General features: G+C 38.7%; 1 protein-coding gene across 1 annotated transcript in view; it reads right to left on the bottom strand.

Annotated features, from left to right (window-relative positions):
* Nucleotides 1-25,582, bottom strand: part of ARID4B (AT rich interactive domain 4B (RBP1-like)) — a 121,549-nt gene that overhangs the window by 57,046 nt on the left and 38,921 nt on the right. The window contains exons 7-15 of the mRNA XM_006895392.1: nt 19,511-19,649; nt 13,323-13,402; nt 10,791-10,867; nt 9,499-9,653; nt 6,033-6,105; nt 3,650-3,744; nt 2,198-2,295; nt 571-814; nt 134-309 (exon numbers count right to left, since the gene is read on the bottom strand). Of these exons, the coding sequence (XP_006895454.1) occupies nt 134-309; nt 571-814; nt 2,198-2,295; nt 3,650-3,744; nt 6,033-6,105; nt 9,499-9,653; nt 10,791-10,867; nt 13,323-13,402; nt 19,511-19,649 (1,137 nt within the window). The remainder of the gene's footprint in view (nt 1-133; nt 310-570; nt 815-2,197; nt 2,296-3,649; nt 3,745-6,032; nt 6,106-9,498; nt 9,654-10,790; nt 10,868-13,322; nt 13,403-19,510; nt 19,650-25,582) is intronic.

Raw genomic sequence — 25,582 nt, 5'->3', positions numbered from 1 at the left:
TGATAAATGCAAGTCACTCAATTATTTTCAATTTTGCCAATATAATTTAGCTTCCTACAAAGACACACATACAAAAGTAGAAGACAAGAACTCATCCAGCAAAACGCATCTGAACCAAAAATGGATTTCTTACCCCGATTTGGCCTTTTCTTCCTCAGCGTCTACCTCTAGGCTGAGGGGTCCCTCAAGCCCAGCCATTTCTTCATCTTTATCTTGCACGTCCTCATCCTCAGCCGATGGCTTCATGTTCACTTCTTTCTCCTGATCGGACTGTGTAGACACAGAGTCTAATAAGGTCTTTTTACTTCCCTACAAAAGATCAGAGGAACTAAACCAACAGAGTAAAAGTTTTCAACCTAAGTCTATGATATAATCATTACCAGGAGGTCACTGGTGTCAATCAACACTAACACTGAGACGGTTACCACTTTAAGGAACTCTTGCCATTCCTAAAATAGTAGGTGTTCAGATCAATGTTAACATGACCTATATAAGAAATTAACTTTGGGAACTTTCTAAAAGATGGAGAACAAGTACTAAAGAGGCAAAAGACAATGTATCTTGATTTACCAGTAATGGTTTGGTATTTTCTTTTCTCTCAATATCATCCTCCACAGATTTTTCTTCTTTTATTATTCTATCCTGCTCTTCTTCCACCTTTAGCTCACTCATCTCGGACTCTTTCTCGTCTTTAACTTTCAGTTCTTTGACATTCTCACACTCCTTGCATGGCTTGTTAACCACCTTCTCTGGCAATGCCATCTGAAACTCAATGCTGGCGGACCTACAGTACTCTTCGAAACCATACAGGTATCTGGAAACATAAAGATAAAGTCCAGTTGGTAAAAGCTTGTTTCTTTCAAACGTGCATGCATTCCTTTTCCTTTTTAAAAGTTCCCAGACACTGACTTATGTGACCATTTTAGTTCATTTCAGTTTAGTCTCGCCCCACCTTTTTAACTGCCCTCTCAAAAAACAGACAGTGCTTCACAAGAAAAAAAAACTCCTTTTAAAAACTGGGTTATAGTATGAAGTAAAATAATAGCATTAATAGCAACTATTATATACAAGTCATAAGGCACCCTGGTGGCATAGCACACTAAGTGCTGAACTGCTGACTGAAAGTGTGGAGGACGTTCAAATGCACCAGCCGATCACAGTAAGGATGAGGGGCAGAAAGTCTTCTTGGCCTCAGAAATCCAAGGGAGGATCCTCATTATTTAGACTCAGTGCAACGGCACAGGGTAGGGTTCTGGGTTTGAAGGAGCTCTGGTGGTGTAGTCCGTATAGAGTTTCAATCCGAAATCAAACAGAGTGCTTCTCTGGTAGTTCAAATCCACCATCTGATCCACAGGAGAAAGATGGGCAATCTCCTATGAGCTTTCTAGTCTTGGAAACCTAAGCTGGAGGGTCAACTATCAGTCAGAACGAACTCAAAGGCAATGAGAGAGAGAAAGGGAGGGAGGGAGGAATAGAAGGAAGGAGAGAGAGAAAACCTGCCAGATGGTTGCTCTGAGGCAGAACAGACTAGAAGGCCTGGGCTGGGTTTGAGTTTTGCTAAGTATGAGTGCTATTTGATGACTATTTTTTTTTTGGGGGGGGGCTATGATCTGTATAGGCAAAGACTTAATGAGCATTTCTTATGTACCAAGAATCCCCAGTGGCCTAGTGGGTGAAGAGGGGCTAACCAAAAGGTTAGTGGTTTGAAGCCACCAAGAATGATGCGCACTCATCATTGAACCCACTAGAGGGTCCCCATGAGCTGACACTGACTCCATGTAAGGGTCTGGTCAGGTTTGGGTCTTCCTTGCCAAACTGAGCCTGTTAATTTTTAAAATTTCATAAAGGCATCAGAGTAATCCTGTGAAAGAAATGTTCATATTTTACAAATGAAGAGGGTTCAGCCAAATAAATGATACAAGGGTACAGACTGCTGAAAAATGACAAAACCAGGAACAAAGCCTTGGTTTCTTCAAATTTAGGACATGGGCTTTTTAAGGTCTGTGTACCTTCCAAATTTACTTTGCCACAACACTTCCTCCACAGTGTCTCACAGCTCTGAACACTCCACAGGTAATCTCAGAAAGCACCCTATGGCAGTGCATCTCTTCCAAGAAGAAAGCCCTCCAGGCATGGTACATGCTACCTCGCTGTCCAGGTCAAGCACATAAAGGAGCTACAGAGCACGCACACTTACTTTTTGTAAGCACACTTGACATTGTAGCCTGCAGCTGAATTTAAGACAGGGATTCCAAGATCTTGGTATACTTGTTTCCAGACAGCTCCACTTTCAATCTGAAGGACAAAGTAAAATGAAAACTCCCGAATTAGATGGTGAGAATATGATCAAATTACTGGCTGTACAGTAAGTTTACATGGGTATCTACGCACATATGTATGTGTCTAGACAGTCCCTAAACAGGGTTACCAATGACAGGCTACAGTTTTTACTATTTGCATGATTTGTCACAGGAAAACCAGTGGAAATCCAGGAATGAAGGCTTGAAAGATGGGATGGCTGGTGATGGGCAGGCCCGCAGGGAGCCTCAGGCAGTCAGGGTGGGGGTCAGTCACTCCCTTGAGAAGGACACCACCCTGAGAAGCCCTGTTTCAATACTACAGAAATTTGCCCTCACACTTAAGGAACTGAAGTAATGTGACTTTTCTGAAGCAAATTCTTGATCACAATCACTGCAGCTTTTAAATCACTAAAAAAGTATGAGAATTTTCTTGCACTCAAGTAATAATAAAAACTCCTCCATCTGACTCAAAACTTCTTAAAGAAATAGTCAGGAATGGACCTTACTTATAATCTCAAAAATAGTATATATATAAAAATGGTGTACATACACACACACACACACACACACACACACATACATGCTGAAATTTCAAAGGTATGAAAAATAGCAATCTTGATAAATTCTAAACTAAAAATCTGCCTAATTAGAAAAAGAATTCTGACTTACAATGTTGTAATATAAATTTCAGCATTTCAGCAAATCTCAGAGAATTGCAAATGTTAAGATATTTTAGGTAATTTAACTTTCCAATGATAAGCCTTGTTACAAGTAAACAAGATATCACGAGTTCCTAAGTTAAATTTTGTAAAAATAAATAGAAAAAACCTTAAAGGACTTATACTTTTCCATAAAACTAATCAGTGAATGAATCTACAAGGAGTATTTCTAAGTAATAAGCACTTTACAATGCATCACACAGTCTGCTGGATGATACCTGTATGTCACAGTAACCTGAAAACAGTTTTTCCACGTCATTTCAACAAAAATATCTTGAATGTTTCACACACATACACATGCCAGGAAGACAAGGGACATAGACGGGACTGCCCTCACCAGGAGGACACTGTGATCCCACCACAGCCAGGGGGCTCAGGAGTTTGACAAGCAGAACTAGAAATGAGAAAACTAACTTTAAAAAGAAAAGGGGGGGGGGGAGATCAGAAACCTAATCTTGAATTAAATTTCAACCTTATCTGTGGAAGGGTAGCTCTATTAAATTGGCATGTTCGTTGTCTTTATATTCTTTGGTTAACAGGAAATAGTAATAGGAAATCATTTTAAGTCCGGAAGTACTTGAGAGAGAATGTTATTATGAAAACCATTTCACATTTAATTCAAATACTTACATTATCAAATCCTCCAAGTTTGTGTACAAGTCTGAATAACTTAAAGAGATTCAAATTTCTATATCCAAGAACAGGTCTTTTGTTAATTGGTGTGCCTGTTGAAAATATGAAATATATTAGAATCAAACTTTATTTTTTATTTTAGATTTGTAAGGATTCACATAATACCAATGAGTACACATACATACACACCTACCTACCTACCTACATACATACATATAAAGGATATATATGGAAAAATTTGACTATTAATCAAATACATGATGTCTATTAAGTCTATGGGGAGCTCTGGTGGCCAGAAGGTAGGGAGTTGCGCTGCCAATACCAAGGTAGGTGATTTTAATCCACTAGCTGGTCCTTGGGAGAAAGCTGGGCAATTTTTCCCCACGTAATTTGTAGCCACAAAAGCCTCTGGAGGGTCAGCTATGAACTTGACAGCACACATCACCACCACAACAAAACCAAGTCCATCTGATCTTTGTTTTTCCACACATCACAATTTTAAAATCATAATTTCATTCCATCTTACTGCCCCTGATGAACAAAATAACAACAAACAGAACAGCCAAGAAACGAAATTTATTTTAAATGAGAGAAATAAGATTTAGGTAAAACTGGAGAAAATGTTTAAGTAATTGTTATGAAACTGAATCACAGGGAAAGCTGTAGTTCAAGGGCTTTCTTAGTTTCACGAATTCATGATTATTCCTCACAATGATTCTGCAGTGGAAAGGCTCTAGCTGTGTTGTGCTCTAACACAGTGGGAGTGCATCAAGCTATCAAGCCACCAGGAAGTGGTTGTTGCTGGGTGTGGTTGGGTCTCAGAGGCCTCAAAGTGACCCTATGAACAATAGATCAAACTCTCTATCCCATGCCATCCTCATCAACTTTGCCACACATGAGCCCACTGCTGCAGTCACTGTGTGGAGACGCTGCAAGAGCAGAAAAAGGCAATCCACACATGGCTCTGTGCAAACGCATGTGACTGGCACAATCCCATTTTCTCATCTCCTCTATAAGGAGAGATTTTCTTCTTTTCTCTCATACAAAAGCCTATGAAGGAACATATATACCTTCTTTTTTTTTTCAATGTTAATAAAAATAACTTTATTATTTTACAGTTTTTCAGGAACATTTCTGCCATATATACCTTCTTAGACCAAACCTCCATTCACAAACAGAAATAATACAAGAACTGAAGACATTTTCTCTTCTTTCTCTTTTTTTTTTAATTAATTTTAATCAAAGTTTAGAGACTTAGGACTTCCATTCATTCACTGTTCAACTGTTCTCCCTGCCTACCCCTCCCCCGCAGACATTTTTAAATTAAAGATCTTTATAGAGATCTCTACACTGTAATTAATGAGAGGGCGGGAAGAAAAGAGAATCAGCTCTTCTTATCAGCATTACAAACAGAAATTTAAGTGACATCCATTCCCACAGAATATACTGTTTTCTTGTCCTCAGCTATAGATGTCTACCTCTTCTCGTCCCCACCTTTCAGCACCTTCTTAGGCAAGGACAAGGGAGGCACGCACAGTGACAGGGTCACACATGATGGAGGACAAGAAAGGCAATCACTGCAAATTGTAAGTTTACCCTTTCCTTAGCTCACAATTCTTGCATTTCTTTAACAAGAGCATGTAATAAATTGGTGCAAGCTTCTCACTGAGACTCTGTTACCTTTCTTTTATTTCTAGATTGTAGAAATGGTGTAACTCTAGTTAGGGAACTCTGATGCCCTAGTGGGAAGAAGTTGCACTACAATCTCAAAGGCACACGGTTTGAATCCACCAGCTGCTCCATGAGAGGATGAGCAATTTCCTCTGGGATTTAAAACCATGGACAGTCAGTTGTGAGTTGTTTGACTTGATGGCACATAATAACACCAACAGCAACAACTAACTCTGGTTAGTTTTATGGGGTCAAGTCACAGGATGACTTATAGTTCATGCAAGGATCAGCGCAGCTGTTGTTTCTTATATGTCCATCCAAACAACACATATGTACATGCTTACTTCAAACAAAGCACCGTGGTGATTTCGGGAGAGGTTTTCAGTAGGGACCTTTGTGTAAAATGTTTCTTATGACTCCATCCTATCACTACACCTGAGTAAGCATCCTTTGGGGGCCTCATGGGTGGGTAGGTGAATAGCAAGAAATACAAACATTTATGCACCTATGGTCACAATCCCATGGAATTCTTCCAACTCCTCCTTCAGTAAGCACTTGTGTGAGAGGAACAATGCTAGGTGCTCATGAGTGCTGGTGATTGCCAGTGACATGAAATTTAATGATAGGAAGTCTTATTTTAAAATAGTGTCTGTCTACCTGAAACCTACAAGACCAGTGAGAAATTAAAAAACAAAACCCAAGTACTTACCTCTATCTTCCATAAATTTGTACAACTGTTGAAGAAAGTTCTCCCTTTCTTCTGGAAATGGTTCCACCTCTTCCTAATTTTAATCACAGAAGAAAGAAAAATATTCCTTAATTAAGCATTGTAATAACACAAGAATATTTTTAGCTCACAGTAAAAACTAATACTAATTAAAAGGATTTCAAAGGATTTTGGTAGCACACAGAAATGGATTTAACAGTAAGCTGTCCAAAACCAGAAATATCTAGACATTATATACTTTACAAAAGTACTCTTAAAAGTTATCTCAGTAATCAGAATGGAATATAAATACTCATATTAAAAAAGATGACACTAACAAAATTTTAATGAACTTTTTATCATATCAGAAATCTACTCTCAAATCCAGGGTCACAAGATCTACTCTAATTATAATTAAAATGGGTCAGGGTTTAGTATCACCATCAGTCTTTTATTGCACCTTTAAGAATTTATAAACTGAGGTGCTATTAACTTTAAAACAAGTATCCTGCTTGACATAAGCCCTGCTGCATAGTAGGGTGGGCTTGTAACATCAGGAAAGTGGGAAACAAACCTGCTCTACCTCAGACTTAGGGAAATTTTCAAGTTGTAAAATTGCTCCCCAATTTATCAATTACAAGGAAGGGACCAGCTTCTTGCTGCTGTTGCAGGGCCTGTGGTTCTGTGCAACCTGCATGCAATGAGACTTCAGAATTTATGAAGGCAATGGCATGCGTCCATTCACCACACACTTCCTAAGCACTCAAGTGTCTGCACAGCTAGGTGCTGAGTCAGACGTGAGAAAATGGAATGGTGGAATGTGCCACAAAAAAAAATCGGGAATAAATGCAAAGAGTGATTATACTGTTAGGCTCCAGTCATTTTGTCTGATTCATACATGTTTTCAAAATTCCATTAAAAGCATACTTTTTAATTGGCTAAATTAATCTACATTATAACATTATTTAAAAAATCAGAAGTTCAAAGCCATGGCCATCATGTGTGCTCTAAAGCTGGGAGTGACTACAGAAGCCTATAAAGAACTGATGCATCTGCATCAGGGTGATGGAAAAAGCACAGAATATGCACGGACTTCCAGAATGGCCTAGTCTCTCTTGACAATACAGTTAGGAGTGCTATTTCTGTGGCCATCCCACTGGGTAGGACCAGTCCTGGGGAAGAGCATGATGCTTGCTAAAGTAGAAGGTGGGCAAAAAGAGTAGAGGATCTCCGCAAACTGGACTTCCCTGGGCTGCCATGACAGGCTTGCCCACAGTGGCGCCACTGAGGATGGTACAGGGCCAGATGGTGGTTCAGAGGGTGTCTGTGAGCAAGAGCCAATGGGGTGAGATCTACCATTTTATTCACAAACCAGTAGACTGACATGAAGTTGAAAACAAAACTCACGTTAGTGAACGACTAGACTCACGCACTGAGGAGAAAAGAATCCATATGATGGGTCTAGTAAAAACTCACAGCCAGTACTACCCATGTGCACCCCTCTAGTCCCTCATAGGAGGACTTCAGCAGTGCTTCTAAACTAGAACAAAGGATGATGAGCTATTTCCAAAATTGGTCACCACAAACCCTGGAGACCGCCACCTATCAGTGAGAAGGTGCAGGACGAGGATGAGGTGTCCCCCCGTCCCCCCCAGAAAAAAAGCAGGTCACGACTCCACAGCCGCCAATAAATGGACTCAAAAGCTGCTGAGTCACTTCACCAACAACCCTTCCCCAGGCTTTGAAGGCTGGAATAGCAATGGAGGAGATGACCCATCTTTCCTCCTTCTCAGGGTCACTGGTGGATGAGAACTGGAAGGAGGGGCGAGCCTTGAGGCTAGCAGTGCAACACCCTACAAACCACCTACCAGCACTCCAACAACTGGAAGTCAGATATAAGGGGAAAGAAAATGAATGTTCAGATAATATCTTAATGTTCCTGTGGTACAGTATGACTAACATTATCAAATTTATTCCTGTTCCAAAAATCTAAGTGTGTAAAGCACAACTCTAATCTAAACAACAAAAGATTATGTAATGAACATTTATTGATCATATGAGGCAATATAACAGATTCTGCGGATATAAAATAGGAGTAACACAGGGTCCCTATCCTGAAGGGGCTTAGAGATTTCTTGGTGAAAGTGTTAAGAGTGATTCATTTTCCTGCAGGTGTAGGGGGCTGATGGGTCATGTAACACTTACAAAGATATAAATCGGGTTACAATGACATAAATCAAGTTGTACAAACTGACCAGCAGGGTGCCAGGCTGAGCACAGGAAGGCCAGCCATGTGATAGTGTTAATATGTGCCCAGCAGGGGAGCAAGCAGCGAGTAATGTAATCCAACACTGCCACAGAGCAGTGGTCAAAGGTGGAGGAGGCATCAAGAGGAGGAATGAGAGAAACAAGTAGGGAATGGAGCTGTCAGAAGTTCAAATCCACCAGACCCTCCTGGTGAAAGATATTCAGTCTATGCCCACTAACATTTACAAAAGGTGATTAGAGAGTGTGGGGGTTGCCACGACTCAGCAGGAGAGGGCCTGGTCCACTTTCTGTTGAAGTTTGGCTCTCTTTACAGCTTACTTATACCATCATATCATCATCTCAAAAATCATCCTATCTCATGAAATTGGTTTTCACAAATAATGAGCAGAAATTCAAAACTTACCTGAAATTATATTTAAACGGTCTCAATTTCCTAACCTTATTTATACAATTCACTTAACTATTAAATATAAGTAGCTATCACTGCATGTACACCCATCAAGAAACTCCGTTATGAAATCATCCAGCAAGCCTGTTAAGAGTACCTCACCACCGCAGAATTAGCTCAGTGAGGACCCGCCTCAAGCTATACTAAAAAAAAAAAAAGGATTTCTTTTTGAGCCATTCAGTACTATAGTCTATGATGAATTAGAGAAGATGATTTGAGACTCGGAATTCAAGTGCTATCAATCTGTACTTGAACATTCTGACTACTGCATTAACGTTAAGTCAGTCACAAGACAGCTCATACTTTTTCTAGGAATTTCAATAAAACACACAGATGTGGCAAGAAGCTGTGCTACAATCTCAAAATGAAGTTAAAATCCAACAGCTGCTCCACAAGACAAGGATGGGTAACCTCCTCCGATTCAATTAACTGCCTCTGAAAACTCACAGAAGGGTCAGCGATAGGTCAGTTCCGACCCCACGGTGAACAACAACAAACATTTTACAAAGTGACACATGACTATATAGGAAATGGTGAAAGGTCTGCAAAAGGAGTTTTGTTCTATAAATGTGTACTTTCTCAATTATATGATTAATCAAAGAACTCAAAAGATTAAGGAACAGTTTTTTGCCTGCTAGGATACTAAAGCTGTGACTTAAGGGACTGACTGCCAATAGGTATCACGTCAAGCCGTCTCTCGTGCAGAAGGTCCCGGTACCGCTGCAAAGACTAAGGTTCACAGCACACACTTGCCTCCTCCTCGCTGCTGTTGTCCCCTTTCTCTTTCTCATCATCATCTTCCTCCTCCTCCTCCTCTGCTTCACTGCTGGAGCTGTCTTCTTTCAGCTCAGTCTTCCAGTTAGTGGGGATTGTTCTATTTTTATGAAATTCAAGTGCCTGATCAAAGGCTGCAAAGAAACCACAGAGTGCATGAACTGAAGACATTCTCACACCTGATCTGATGAAGACAAATAAAAAATATCATTATTCCTGACAAACAAGTGGTAACTACCCACCAGTGCAGATAATTGCTTTTCAATGAAGCAGCTCGTTTCACCCTAACAACCTGCTGAATCAGGCACTATTACTCGAAGAATTCATTGCCTTCAAACTGCACCTCTTTCTTCCATGGAGCTGCTGGGAATGTGAACTCCCAGAAAGATGCTCTCTTTGGGCAGTAGCACAACTCCCTAATGACTAGCCCACCAGAAATCTTGAAGGACTATTAGTACCCCCACTTTATAGATGATTCAAGCAAATTATAGAAGGTTTTCTTACTCTGAATAAAAATAAAAGTTTTACTCTTTTAATCATTTATCTAATGACACTTCCAAAAAACTAAGCCCACCCATGGAATGAACATAAAACATCTGAACATTTTTAACATGTTCTCAGTATTTCCCGTTAAACCTGAAATAAAATTGTTTATAACTGGCTTCAACAAAATTTATAAACAATTGTTGTCATTCATTAAGACATGGCAACAAATGAAAATCCATAAATTATTAATAATTTTCAGAGTTTATATAGTGTATTATTGGATTTAATGAGTAAGAACATAAGAAAAACAAATAACTATTTATATTACCAAAAGCCAACTAAAATGCAATTATACAACATATTCCTCAATGAAATACCACCACTGGAGTCCTGCAGTTAGGGATGATCATTCATTAGTGCTAAATGGAAATCAAATGTTTCTCATTGTTTTTTCTACCATCTGCAGGATCCAATGTTTTATTTACTAGATACAGAGCAAATTACAGTAATAGCTGATAATTTAGTTACTTGCTACTTTATAAATGGGCAATTTCTTCTCATGTCCCTGATTATAAGTTAAAAAGAAAAATTATGGTAACTAAGACACATGGGTTTAAGAATACAGAAGTCACAAGAGGACAACACAAACTTTAAGAACTAAGATAGGTAAAAGCAAATAAAAATACACTTTTAAGAAACAGAGAATGAAGATTTAATCCTTATAAATATTTTAAAAAATATTTAAATTCAAAAGTCTTGGTAACTTTTTCTCAAATTACTCTTACCTTGTTTTAATACAGCATCAGGCTTTGGGGCACTTTCACTAGTAATTTCATGTACATCTTTTCTTGCTACTGAAGTACTATATTTTTAAAATTGAAAACAAAAGTATGGAAGAGTTTAATCAAGAGTACAAGCAACTACATGCACTCTAGAGAGACACAGAAAATAACAGTAAGATAACTTGAGATTTACAATAAAGGGGATTACACTTGGCGATGTAAGTCTCAAGATACTAAAATATGTAATGAGCTACAAAAGAATTTCACCTAAGAGATGCTTTATAAACATCAAGGTATATTCAAATAGTTGTCTAAATGCAACACTGAAAAGTACAGCAATAACAGTAATGAATAAAAATGTTAAGAATGTATTAATCTAATAAAAAAAGGAAGTCTAATAATATTAAGACTTAGCCATTATCTTTGGATAATCAAAGAATGGATTCATTAATATGAGATTAAAATTAATCTACTAATTTAGAATGTAAATTTTCTTTTGTCCAATGGGGGAAAAATGGCATTCTTAGCAGGTAACAAACTTTTAATACATAATTTACTGGCTACATTTCACATGTTGTTATATATTTCCTATTCTAAACTAGTAGGTACTTAGTCTGGTTTTTTTGTGCACATTTATTTTTTATATCAATCCACAGAAAGAAGCCCTGGTGGCACAGTTGCTAGGGAGCTGTAAACCCAAAGGCAGTGCTTCTCTTGCAGTTCGACTCCACCAGTTGCTTTGAGAGAAACATGGGCAATCTCTTCTCATGGGATTTACAGCCTTTGAAAACCAGTGGGAAGGTCAGGTATGATTTGGTTCTATCTCAACAGCAATGAGTGAGTGTATGAGGGAGATACACTGAGAATCACTTAAAATACATTTTTCTCACTCTTTATAATTTCCACATTTCCATAAGTGGTGTGCACTTAAAAAGAGGAATAAACCCCCATATACCCCCTACCAACAGTAATGATCAATTCTTAGTTACAATTTCACTTACTTCCTCCCAACCCAACTGGCTTTGAAGTAAATGTGTATTTCCTTTCATTATGGATACTTTAAAAGGGGTGAGGGTTTTTGCTTGTTTTAAAAAGACACTGGCCCTCTATTGGGTTTTCAGAAGCAGTTAATCACATGGAAGGGGATTGTTCATCCTTCTTCAATGATTGGCTCTTAGCTTCTTACCATGAGGCCACCAGAGTTCTTTTCTAAACAAAATAAAACCAATCTGTTTCCATCAACTGGATTCCAAATCAGCAATCCTACAGGACATCACAGGGAGCTCCAGTGGCCTAGTGGCAAGAAGATACGCTGCAATCCCAAAGGCACAGTCTGAATCACCAACTGCTCTGTGGGAGAAGGACAGGCAATGTGCCTATAGCTGACTCTCCAACTGGTGTATCTGAAAACCAGCTGGAGAGTCAGCTATGGGTAACTTCCAACTTGATGATACAAACAACAAAAGGACAGCACTGAATCTTGGCACATCTTCCAAGGTGGTGGGCTCCGTGGTTATGTACTCCGAGGTAAACAAAAATACTCGTTGTTTGAACTCACCAGTCACTCTGTGGGAGAAAGCTGAGGCAGTATGCTTCTGTAAAGAATTCCTAGCCTTAAAAACCTTTGGGAAGTCATTGGGCAATCTCCTGTACAACTGTCTCTGAAAACCCACTGGAAGGTCAGCTATGGGTCAGCTGTGATTCAATGGCACACTAGAGTATGACAATACTGATGACTCAGAATAAACAGTTTTGGTCTTGACAGAAGCAAAAAAAAAAAGAAGCAAATTCTGATCTCTCTCCTATGGAGCAGGTGGTGGGTTCCAAATATCAGCCTTTTAATTTGGTAGTCAAGCATGACTCAGTGCTACAAGAGCATCTCCCACAGTGACAGCACTGCAGTCTAATAAGAGAGAAAAGATGGCCAGCAGATGTCACAACCACTGATCTAGTTGTCCACTGCTATAAAGTTGGACCTAACATAGCTGCCTCCAGTGAGCTGTCAAAGGCTGGAGATGAGACAGGAGGAGACTATTCCTCTTATTCCCACATAGCAACTGGTGAATGTGAATCACGTGCCTTCCAGTTGGCAGCACAGCAGCTTACCACAAGGCCATTATAGTTCCTACCTGTTAATATAACCACAAATATGAGAAAGATTTACGCAGACATTCAAAACAAACTCTGAAGAAATGTGCCAATAAATATATTAATACAGCATTAGACATGTTAAGACATTACGAAATTTGTCTCAACAAATTAGTAGTTATTATACAAGCAAATGTTGCCAAGTTAGACAGTATTATTAAGAGTATAGTTTAGAAAAGAGGTCCAAAATGACTAATGAAAGACAGACTAAAACATTACACCCTAAAGAAGAGATCCCTCCTGGAACAAAGAATACAGCTTAATGTCGTCAATCAAACTGTGTTACTGGAAATAATTAATTCAATATATAGAATTCTAATCTGGAAAAGTAGAACATATTTATAAACAGATAAATAACAATTTGTCACACTAAGTAAACATACTTACAATTTGCCATCTTTGAAAGACCGAACAAGAATATTGTCTTTTTTCACAGCAATCTCGTCACTACAATCAGGACAAACCACCTTAAAGAAAATGTGAAACTATTATAACTAAAAGTGCATTTATACATCATTATATTAAGAATCAATTTTTTAAAAGCTGCTAAAGTTTAAACTACTTTCCATCTGAGGGAAGGTGGGCACACACACGTAGGCACACACCTAAGTGACTTTCCACACCCACTCTCCATGAACAGGGTCATTCTGAGTTCTACTTGACTCTAGAACACCTAAACACAGCCCTCCATGCGTGTGTCTCTGTGGGTGACAGGGTCTGCTGCCTGGCACGGCACAAACTTACAGCAGATGAGTGCAACTAGTCAGGATGTAGACTCAAGTGAGAAAGAGAAAGCCAGACTACATAGGGGCAGAGATGGAAAGGCACATCTTAGCCAAGAGCCTGGATCAGCTAAGAGAGGGATGTTGTTGTTCACTGCCCTCTGTGTCCTCAGCCAAAAATCTAAAGGTCACTGATGTCATTTTAAAAAGATTAAGGAGGATGTGATCCAAGCCATAGTCTTCTCAATTACTTGCTAGGCATCTGAAAGCTGAACAATGTATAAGAATGACAGAAGAAGAAACAATGCCTTTAAGGTATGATGTTAGGAAGAGTACTGAAGATCTCATGAGCTGCCAAAATAACCCAGTTATGTCCAAGAAAAAAGTGGAGGCAGCATGCTCCTTGGAGGCAAAAGTTTAATCTCGCATATTTTGGGCATGCTGCTTAGAGAAGCTATTCCTTGGAGAGGGACACCATGCTTAAAAAGGTGGAGGGTCAGCAAGGGAGAAAAGGCCCTTCAATGAGATGGAGTGAGCGTTAACAAAAGAAAGGAAGATCCTCAACAGGATGGATCAACAAGTAACTCCAACAAAAGGCTCAAGTGTGTCAGAGATGACGAGGATGGCATAGGACCGGGCTGGGTTCAGAATAACAACTACTCTGTGGCAGATGTGAGAGAAGCTAGAAATAACAGGTTCTAATTAAGTCTTTCAAAATTAAGTCCTCAAAATTTTTCATAGTGAAAAACACATTGTCACTTTCTTGTAGTATTGCTTAACTGCTAATTATACTGAATAATTCACTGATGAGAAGTATTTTGCACACACAGCATATCTAGAAAAACTTTCTGGCCCACTCACAAGAGCCTTGCACGGTTGGTATTGGTCATTCCGTCATCTGCAAATGTTAATTAGTGCCAGCATTGATTGTACTAGTGAAGACAACAGGGCAAGTCCCACGCTGGGCCTTCCCACACAGAGCTGGACTTTTGGGGGCTGGGACATGGAAGTGAGGGGGAGCACTGCCTTATGAGGGTGGGGAACAGCGGTACACAACTTGCACCTTGTATGTGCATTTAAAAGAACAGTGTGCTTCTGGGAAGTTGGAAATCACCTTACAAGGAAGGCACTTCAACTGAGATGTGAAGGATGGAGAGGAATTAGACCTGCAAACAGATTATACAGAGACCCTGAGACAGGGGAACTTACTCCTGGAAACAAAAGAAGGCCAATGCGACTAACTTCTCATCCTGGCTGAGAGTAAGTCACAAAAAAAAGGTCCGGATTTTCCTGAGCCTGTAGGCCATACCCTAGTTTTTAGGATAACAACTGAAATGTCTAAGGGAAGCATGTGCAGGAAGATAACGGACATGATCTGCTTTTATAAAATTACTTTGACTGCTATGAATAAAGTGGGCCAGAGGACAACAGGTTGGAGGAAACTCAACCAAGGCGATCATCTGGGTATGACATAACTAATGGAACAGACTGACAGCAACAGCTGAACAAAGTGAAGGGGTAAGGAATGTGAGGGAGAGTGCGAAAATTGACCAGAAGATGGTTAAGCTTCTGCTTTGTACAAATGGGTTGAAAGGGTTTCAATCCCATGCAAAGAAACAATGTGGGAAAGTATGGCAGGAGATAGAAGATATAGTAGACTTTCCTGAGACTTTCAAGTTCAAGGTAGAAGAAGAGTACTGAAATGGAAGTAATGAATAGAGGGACATCCCTCCAACCCTTAGCGCAGGCGAAAGCTCGAAGCACAGACTACAGATAAATACTGGGAACTCAGCAGGCTAAAACAAAGTCTAAACCTTGTGCCCTTGAGCCCCATCTCCCATCATTTTCTTTGCCACACAGCACCGTGCACAGGGCATGTGTGAGCATTCTTGGCTAATGTGGACAGTGAGGGTGTGAGGCGGAGGCTCCACACCAGTCCTGCCCCTGGAACCACCCTCTGTTGTACTCTGTCCAGCTTACGTATACAGCTGCTCTGGTTCCAAAAGCATTTCAATTTATCATCTCTGTGACAGCTGGCAACTAAAACTGTAAGATCACTCTCAAGAGGCTACAGACGAGAAATTCTGAATCTTAAACTTCAACATTTTAAGGCTGCCAGATATTAGTGAAGGGAACAAAGAATGATGGTTTGTGAAAGTTTCCTCCTCTTAAACTGAGGCTATTATCACTCATTTTCCATTGTTGTTATTAAAGTTAAAGGAGGAATCTCAGAAGCTTTGGTGGCATTGTTCATAGGGTGCTGTGCTGCTAATCCAAAGGCAAAGGCTGCCTGGTGGTTCGAATGCACCAGCTGCTCCATGGGATATCGACATGCAATCTCCACTGTCATTTACAGCCTCTGAAAACCCGCTGAAGGGTCAGCTAGGAGTTGGTTCCAACTTCATGGCAATAACTAACTTAAAGGAGCTTAACTTACGGCTTGGCCAGGCTAAACGTTATATAGAGATGACTGTGGTTTGTTTATAGTCCTTAAGAGAATGCGCTTGTTTTCTACTAAAATCTCTTATACAAATGTATTAAATTTGTAAAAGAGAATTTAAAGATTATAAATATGAGGACTGTTTATATGATTGTCAAGACTAATATTTTACAACATTTTATAAGTGGACACAGTGATTCATCACTGGTCAACAGATCTCAATCCTTACTGTTGACAACCTATATAGAAATAATCATGAAATGGCTGGTGACCCAGATCACTAACCTTCCAACAGCATAAATTCTTAGTTTCTTTTTACTAGAAACTATTTAAATCCCAAGTAAAAACTGATTTTTCTGTTTGAGAGAGACATAAAACAATTTTCTATCACATGTTTTCAAAACAAAACTCTTTAAAAAGAGTTTCAGTGCTTTTAGGAATGAAGAAATTATAGCATACACTGATATTTAAGTTTCAGCTTACTCTTCAACCCAAAACTTGACAAGTTACTTATATCTTCCAATAATCAGTTCCCTTATCTCTAAATCAGGATAAATAAAAAATACCTAAACAATGCTTGGAAAAGTTTTAGCACAATCCTTGTATAATAGGAGCCTAACAAATGTTTGATGGATAGACAAGTGGATGGAGGGACAGTTACATGGACAAGTACAAATGTAAAATAAAGAATATAATACATTCATTAAAATAAGAGCTCATATTTACTGAGCCTTGATTTTGCATGAAACCCTGAACTAAGCACTAAAGAATATAAAACATGATACAAATAATACAAAATATGATCAATGGAAAGGATGCCAAACATCTATCACAATAAACAGTAAAAAAGACATGTTTCTGCTCCATATTAATTTCTTCTTCATTTGAGACATTAATCTGTTATAAGTATGTGGTTACCTAGTTTAGCTAACCTAAACTACAAACACACAAGTGGAGTACCTTTGAGCTCTTGCTCTCTGAGACACAGACTAAGGTCCTGTCAGTCACAAGACTGTTTCAGACTGTCAAGCTGGAATCAATCCCACTGCTGTTGCCACTGTCTCTCAAGTGCTTTCTAAGATGTAGGAACCAACCAAATGCTCTTCCATCAGCAAGGACCTGTAAGCCAGTCCTCATCCTCACAAGTCCCACCTTCATGTCTTCTGCAGACAACTAGTTACGGTCATCCACAGTCAGCTTCCCAAATGCACATGCACTCAAAAATAATTCCCACGGATTGTATTCTGGTAAAAATAGGACAAAAAGTTAAACTGAGGGGTCCCCTGTGACTTTATTTATGAAGGAAGATTTCTCTGGGCTGGAAAATGAACTTGCGATCCACCTGCTTAGCATGTGTCCTTTATGCAAAACAGTCTTAGGCTTACTAGAATTATCTTGATAAAATCTTCCATAAGCCAATAAATTTTCAGAGATCAGAAAATCTACTGACTTTACAGCATTGGAAATCTTCTGGGGCAGGCATCCTTTGTCCTAGAGGGTCACTAGGCACTGGCATTTACTTGAATGGGCAGTGTATTTATTATGGACATAAAATTTTCTACAAAAGCATGTAAACATAGAACAGTGTGTGTTAATCCCCCATCCAAATTTCTCACGAGTTAGCAAACAAGAAGAGGAGAAGAGAGTAAGGTCAAAGATTATAAGCCTTTAAGGTGGGGAAAAAATGAGGTGGGTTAAAAGAGTAATTAATCTTTTTTTTATTACTTTTTATTTTTTTAATGTGTGTAAAGTCAAATCAGATCTGACTGGTACAGGAGGAGATTGTCCCTCCTTCTTCAGCAGAGCATCTGGTGGATTCAAACCTCACATCTCTAGGATTGCAGTGCAGCTTCTTGCCACTAGGTCACCAGAGCTCACCAAGAGTAATTAATCTTAAGAAAATTTCATTAACTACAAGGAAGAGAGAATTCCTATAATAGTAAACGAGTCAATACGTGCAAAAACATTCATTCATGTGTAGAGAATACGAGAACTGATGTATTTAACAAGTACGTGTTAAAGTAGGTATCCTGAGAACACTCTAAAATTTTATTAAGTGTATCCCAAGAAATTTGTCTATAGTTAGTAAGATAATGAGAACATGGAACAGAGACCAGGAAATCATTCATATCTCTGAGGTCTCTTTACCTGAGCAACCAGGAGATGATGATCAATATCTAATTGATTCAGATACAAAAATATTAATAATCAAAATAATTCAGAAAACAGTGATTATTCATTCCAGCCTAGTTTAAAATAAAACTTTAAACAACCTATCCAACTACATCTTTTCCAGAAAAAAATACATTCTACTGGCAAGACTGTAACAGTGATGTGCCAATCGTGGTAATGGGCACCCATGGTGGACAGTGTTGGCTGGAGCTTCCCAACTAAATCAAGCCTGGAAGCAGGAGCAGCATCCACTTCCAAAATGGCTTGCCTCCGGAAACTCTATGTACGAACAGTGCTCAGGCTGTTCGTTCACAGAGTCGCTATGAGTCGTCTACGACTCGACGGCATCAAACAACAACAACTGGCACAAGGAGTTGACTTGTAAAACAATATATTCTTAATTCTGAACTGAATCTGCATTTGCTTCAAGTCATGTAAACAAACTGCTTTCCTATTCTTCTTCCAAAAAAATTTCATAAAAACGCAGTGTAATTAAATGTTTATGGAAACAGAGGATGTGCTCCCATTTTAAATAGCAAAATCATAAAGCTCAAAAGACTCTGTCACTTTCCTTCACAGTGTGAGGTGCACAAACCTTGCAATAATAATGAAGACATTCCTTATAATCCAGCACTGAGGATCTACAAGACCTCAGAGGGTTGCTGTAAGAGAGCCAAGGGGAATTCTCCAATGCTGGGGCCCGGAGGGCTACTGACTGCTGCTGGAGAGCAGACCTCTGTGAAGTAGGGGGGTTTAGGGGTCCTCTGCAAGAATGTCAAGAGACTGAACTAGGAGACAATTTCAATCATGAGTAAGCTAGAAGAATCTAACAGGTAAGATCAAGATACCAAACAACCTGGCTCAGACGAGTAAGAAAAATTCCCAGCTACCCTTGTTAACCAAGAACCACTTGGTTCTTACCTTACAGACTAAACCCCATGGAGGATTTGGAGTTTTAAAATTTGTATCATGAATTTTCTATCCAAAATCTACTATGGAACTATCCAAACCAGATGATACCAAATTTCTAGAATTACAAAAATTCTGCCTTTCTTACTACTTATCTTGAATAGTCTGGCCCATGGACTCAAAGATAGTTTTTAAAGTAATATTCATGTGAAAAGAATAATGTTAAAAATAACTACTTCTTAGTTTGTACCTATGAAAAATACTAGTAAGAAAATAAGTTTCTATGAGTTTGTATATTTAAAAATTAATTTTTTTATACTAAAGTTACTCACCAATGCAGGAAACCACAGTGTTTTCTTTTTATCCAAACTAACATAATCTACACAAACAACTTTTCCTAGTAGCTCATCAATCTGTTTCCTATCATCCTCATCTTCATCGCTGGAGGATGATGAAGATTCTTCTTCAGGTCTAGGGAGAAGAAGAAGGGGGAAAAAAAGATATTTGCATTTATCTTCACACACATACTCAAAACTCAAATGCTAACTTGATGAATACAGGTTTTCTAGAACTCTTATCCTATTCCTTAACACCTGTAAAATGTCTCAATTATGATACCTGAACAATTTCCTAATTGTATAAGGAAAAAATAAAGGACTTATCATTAGGAGAAAGAATACCCTTCTCCTAAAACCCTTTCCTATTTTTGCCACTGTGTGCCAGTGAGCCATTTCTGACTCACAGTAACCCTGTGTGACAGAGCAGAGTGGCCCATGAGGTTTTACCCACAGTTGCCCAGAGATAGCTACTGCTAATGCAAACAGACAGTAAGGCTTTCTCCCTCAGAGCTGCTGAATGTGGACTGCTAACCTTTCGGGTAGCAAAGAAGCACCTGTCTGTGCACTAGGGTTCAGTGTCATTCATTCAGTGCAATTTAAAAGATTAAAGGGAAGACCAGCTTCTAACACCAGAATAATGCAGGTTGCTAACTAGTCAAAAACCAGAAAGTTCCATACCAGACAGTCTGCAAAGTACTAAAATATATTAGACCTTAATCTCAGATCAAATGATTTCTAGAAATGGTGATGTACACTCCTAACAACATTTGCACCAACAGTAGGGGGTGAAAAGGTAAGCGACCAACTACTGCTATTCTTAACAGATAAAACGAAATAAATCCATAGGATGGAGCATTCTTTTGCTTTATGTAAAAATATTTTCAGGTACAAAGAATTAATCAAAAGATGATGACAAAAATAAGAAGTTTATAAAACCATTAATGAGGTTAAAAGTAAGTGTAATAAAACAGCATGGCTAAAAAGTGAAGGGGAGGACATAAAACACAACAAAAAGACCTTCTATTCTGAACTAGGTTCCAAGAAAGATCATATTTAGTACTAAAAATTTCTTACAGTGGAATGTTCAAAATTTCTTATTACAATTGCTCAGAATCGTAATAGTGGTTGAAAATATAACTGGGTACCAATAAAACATATGCTCCTTTTATAACAGATAGTAATGATTCCCCTAATGGGATGAGTAATATTTTTCATCTAGCGAGTAATGGTCAAGTTCATGGGCAAAAACCATGTAAACTTACAGGTTAACTACTGAAAAATTTTACATATGACTAATAAACTTTATTGATTAGGCCAAGCCCCATACACTGTAAATTTATCACTGATGCCTTTCCAAAGCATGGCAATATAAATGTTGCCCCTTTCTATCTCTATAATTTGATGTAAGGACGAATGATGCCTTGGAGTTGTGGTACTAGAGAAGAGTACTGGATAATCCATGAACTGTCAACAGAACAAACAGGTCTGTCTTGAAGAAAGTGGAAGCAAGAATGGTAAGGCTGTCTCATATACTTTGGATTTATTGTGAGGAGGGGCCAGTCCTTGGAAAAATACAACATGCTTGGAAATGTGAAGGGTCAGAGCAAGACAGCAAGATCTGCCACAAGATGAACTGGTACAGAGACTGTGAAGATAGCACAGGGCAGGGTTCAGGTTCACTTTTCATAGGGTTGCTATGACTCACAGTTGACTCAAAAGCACATAACAAACTACTGAATAGTATTAAATACTTTTAAGTGGCATCCACTTCCTAAATAGCATGCCTCTGAAGGTTGTAGAGGGGCTTCAGGCCTTTTGTTCTTGGGTCGCTGAGTCGTGTTTGACTTGAAGGCTATCAGCAACAACAACAAGACAGATAGCACTAAATCATATCAATGATCCTTCAAAGGATTTCCAAATTGCTCTCTGGCAAAAACAAATCTTCAAATTTGCTACTGAGAAGAACTACTGCTATTTCAGATGGCACATAAATCAAACTGAAAACAGGTTATCTGAAGAAAGATGAGAGAAGCATATCTTCATGTGAGCAGAGCACACACTGTCTAGGTGGCACAGGACCTGGTCTGTAATGACAGACTGATCTCTAATTGATTACAAGAACTTCTCCAAGGCTTTGATCTCTCCACTTTCTAGGGACTATAGAACAAAACCAAACTTAAAACCACAAATATTACTTGTCAAGTAAGTCACAAAATAACTAACTAAGGTTCTACAGCTATCCCTTAGCCATATCATGAGCGTTATCAAGTCAGGAAACCAGATGTCAGAGATAGTGTACATCAAAATCAATAAAATACAGAGGAGAAAAACTGGGTTTTATTTGGTCATGTTAACATCTTTACTAAAATTTCCAATTTTTGTCTTAAAATTTAAGAATACTTAAGACTTCAGACTAAAAGTTATATCCACAAAAAGAAGAGAGGAAGAGCCTTGCTAGATAACCTGTCACTTTAGAGAAAATACACAGGCTCCACTCTAAAACCATACCTCATTTCTGCATAGATTCCCTTTGCATCACCTCAATGGAAACCCTGTTCCAGTAATACTTCCTACTCCTGTCTCTCAACATTTTTGGTCTCTTATTAAATTAAGGTCTATGAGTCTATTGTTAGTTACTCCTATAAATATGCTCTTGTTCTCATATTAAAAAACAAAAAAAAAAATCTTGACCTCACTTTTCCCTTAAGTTACTTTGTAGCTAAACAAAAGTGTAACTAAGTATCTGCTCAAAACAAAAAAAAAAACCAACCCCACAGCTGTGCAATGACTGCTCCTCACACCAACTTGGTAATAAAGAGCAGAACTTCCCTAGAGGCTTCTTCAAAGGCTGAGAGTTGTACAAAAGCAGACTGCCTCATCTTCTCCCACAAGTGGACGCTGAACTCTTGGTGGGCAGCTCAGTGCCCAACTCCCGGCACCTAGGGCCCTCTGTCCTATTCAGAGTGGGCTCAGTAAGGCTGCTCTAGTCACTTTATGCAGATTCACAACTCATTCAGCCCTCTTTATCCCTCCACCCTGTCCTAATTTTTTTAACTTGGTGGCCTAGTAGTAAGGCGTTGCACTGGCAACCCAAAAGTATGCAGTTTGAATCTACCAGGTGCTCCACAGGAGAAAGATGGACAATCTCCTCCCTTGATATTAACTCCTTTCGAAAACCTGCTGGCAGGGCAGCTATGGTTTGGCTCCAACTCCCCAGTAACAACAACTACCCCACCATACTGACAACTACTATATTGCATAAACACTTAGGTGCAGTTTGTCATTATCCATTTCACCCCACTAGGATACAAGCTTTAAAACCAAATTTTTAAACGACTGTTTTGTTCTCTGATGTATCCCAAGAACCTGAACACTGCCTGGCAGAGAGCAGATACTCAGCAACTAATTCGGTTTTTTTGTTTGTTTGTTTGGGTTTTTTTTAAATTTTTTTTTCCAGTAACTAATTGTTAACTGAATAAATGAGTATAAAGATTTATCTCCACCTCCAATGGGATTTGTTGTTATCAGGTGCTACTTGACTACCACTACATTAGTAGCAACCCCATCAACGACAGATCTGAACCCTGCCCTATCCTATGCCATCCATATCATCTTTGCCATACTAGAACCCATCATGACAGTCATTGAGTCAATCCATCTCATTAAAGGTCTTCTCTTCTTTCACTGGCCCTCCGCTTTTCTGAGTACATATATAAAACCATAAATAAAAATCAAGATAACCCATAGCATCATACGCATGATTCCTTTAACTTATTTCCCCCAAGGAGCTAAACCAGGAAATTGTTTATACAACATCTATAGTCAAGATTCTGATTATTAAAATAAATAAGAATCAGAACTATTTTAACAAAAGCCAGTTCAGATCAAGGGCCTGCTTGGTTTTTATTTACCTCTAATATTATTTGCTTCTTTGCTGGCAAAAAGCCACAACAAATCATAAACATACCATCTCTATAAAGCACAAACCCAATGCTCCCACTGGAAACAAAGCAACTTCATGGAAATATTTACCTGATCAGGAAGCATTAAGTGAAGAAGAACTTTAAACAAGGTAAATGGAAAAGAACAGATAATAAGATGCAAATACAACACTGAGCTAGGAAATACCAGATTCAATTTTCAAAAAGCAATTCTGACTTCAATACTCTGTATTTCAGCTAAGTAAGTTAATTCACTTCTACATTCTGTGAGGTAAGACAAAAGAAAGTATTACTATTAAGAAGACGGACAACGTATAGCTTCTGCGAGTAAATCTTGGAGTATATATGGCGTTTTAAACATATTAATTATAAAAAGAAAAATCCAAAAGAAAATTTTCATGTTAAAATAAGGACTAAATAAACAAAGATTAATTAGAATTAGTGGCAAAAACCGTAAAACATACTAAACTGCATACTTCAAAACAGTGAAATTTTGTGGCATATGAATAAATTCTAAATTTTTAAGAAACAAGATCTGCAGACCTGTAAATACCAAGTAGGACTCAAGAGTGAGTAAATTTTAGTACTATCACTGTAAAGCCTAGGCCAATAAACAATCCCAAGAACCATTAGTAAATATTCTCACATTTTATTCTTTTTTCTCAAAGCAGTGAGCAAACCTCCAAGAGCAGGCAGAATTTCTCCCTAACAGTTGGATGTCCACTTTTACCAGGTTACTGGGAAAACATCGGGGGAGGAAGTATTCCTACAATTTGAGGCATTTTAGTCTTTAGACAAGGAGGCTTGGTAGCACAGTGAATAAAATCTTAGGCTGCTAACACAAGGTCAGCAGTTCAAACCCACCAACTACTCCAAGAGAAAAAACACAAAGAGTTTCCTCCTGCAAATCTTTACAGCCTTAGAAAGCTCAAAGAGGAGGTCACTATGAGCTAGGCTGGACTGATGTTTGTAGGTTTGGTTTGGGGTTTGCATCCTTCAGGAAGAAATAAAAACCTCTAAACACAATGGGTACATCACAAAGACAAAACTGAAACACTATCAAAATACTGACAACTTGTTAAGGGGGGAAAAGTTAAGATAAAATTGTTTTTAAGAAAAAGGAAATAAATACACTGACTTTACTAGGATTAATTAAAGGTAAAATATCAAACTTATAGAAAATGTCCCTAAGAGTCCATTTTGATCTATATGAGGGTGGTTAGATTAAAGGTGCTATGGATGAAAAGCTGTGAGCAAAGAAAGGCACGACACACAGCTGCGACAACAGAGTCCTAGCAATCGAGAGAAGAGACGTCTCTGCGTATTTGCATAGAAATAACTTTTCAATGGCAGTGAGTGAGCTCCAGGGCCTTTGCTCTCCTGATAATGAACACATTTTTCCCAAAGGAGCAATGCAAAAGGAAACGGCACTAAGATCCAGGATGAAGAAGGCAGTAGAAAATTACTCTGAAGCAAAGAAAGAAAAAGAGCTTTGAGGAATTGCTACTGGGCAGACAGACGGGCATTTTCAAACTGAGGCACTTCTGCTGTGATGCTTCCAGGCCTTAACCAAGGATATCAGAAGGTGTCTGGGTGGGGAAGACGACCATCATCTGGAAAGAAGGAGCAGGCAAAAGAGAAGACTCCAAACAGCTCTGCGCCCCATTTCTTACACTACTAACCTCAACCTTTATTCCGCTGGCAGATTTCCTGACATAAAACACAATCCAGACTTAGATGGTCAAGCCTACAGCCAGGAATTTCTCTGTAAGGAAATCTATATGCTAGTTTATACGTTATTTTGTTTTTTACATTTCTGGATGTTATTTGTACAAAGGTAATAAATAACATGCCTAAATACCAGATCCACTTTTTATAAACTAAAAGAGGGAACAAAAAATATTTTTTTCTAGAAATTTATGGGAACCATGTTTAAAAAGTAAAATAATAGCAAAAAGAGTCCTATATGTGAAATTTCAGAACCATCTCAGGACCAGATTTGAGGCTTTGAACACTAATGAACGAAGGCCAGATGAGTTGTAGGAGGATATCAAGGGTATCATTCAGGAAGAGTGCAAACAGTCATTGCAAAGACAGAAGAGGAAGAAAAGACCAAAATGGATGT

This window comes from Elephantulus edwardii, unplaced genomic scaffold, assembly GCF_000299155.1.
Source record: "Elephantulus edwardii isolate Elephantulus edwardi_28Jun2011 unplaced genomic scaffold, EleEdw1.0 scaffold00166, whole genome shotgun sequence".
In the NCBI taxonomy this organism is placed as follows: Eukaryota; Metazoa; Chordata; class Mammalia; order Macroscelidea; family Macroscelididae; genus Elephantulus; species Elephantulus edwardii.
The sequence above is the reverse complement of the archived record's forward strand: the minus strand, read 5'-3'. Positions and strand labels throughout refer to the sequence as shown.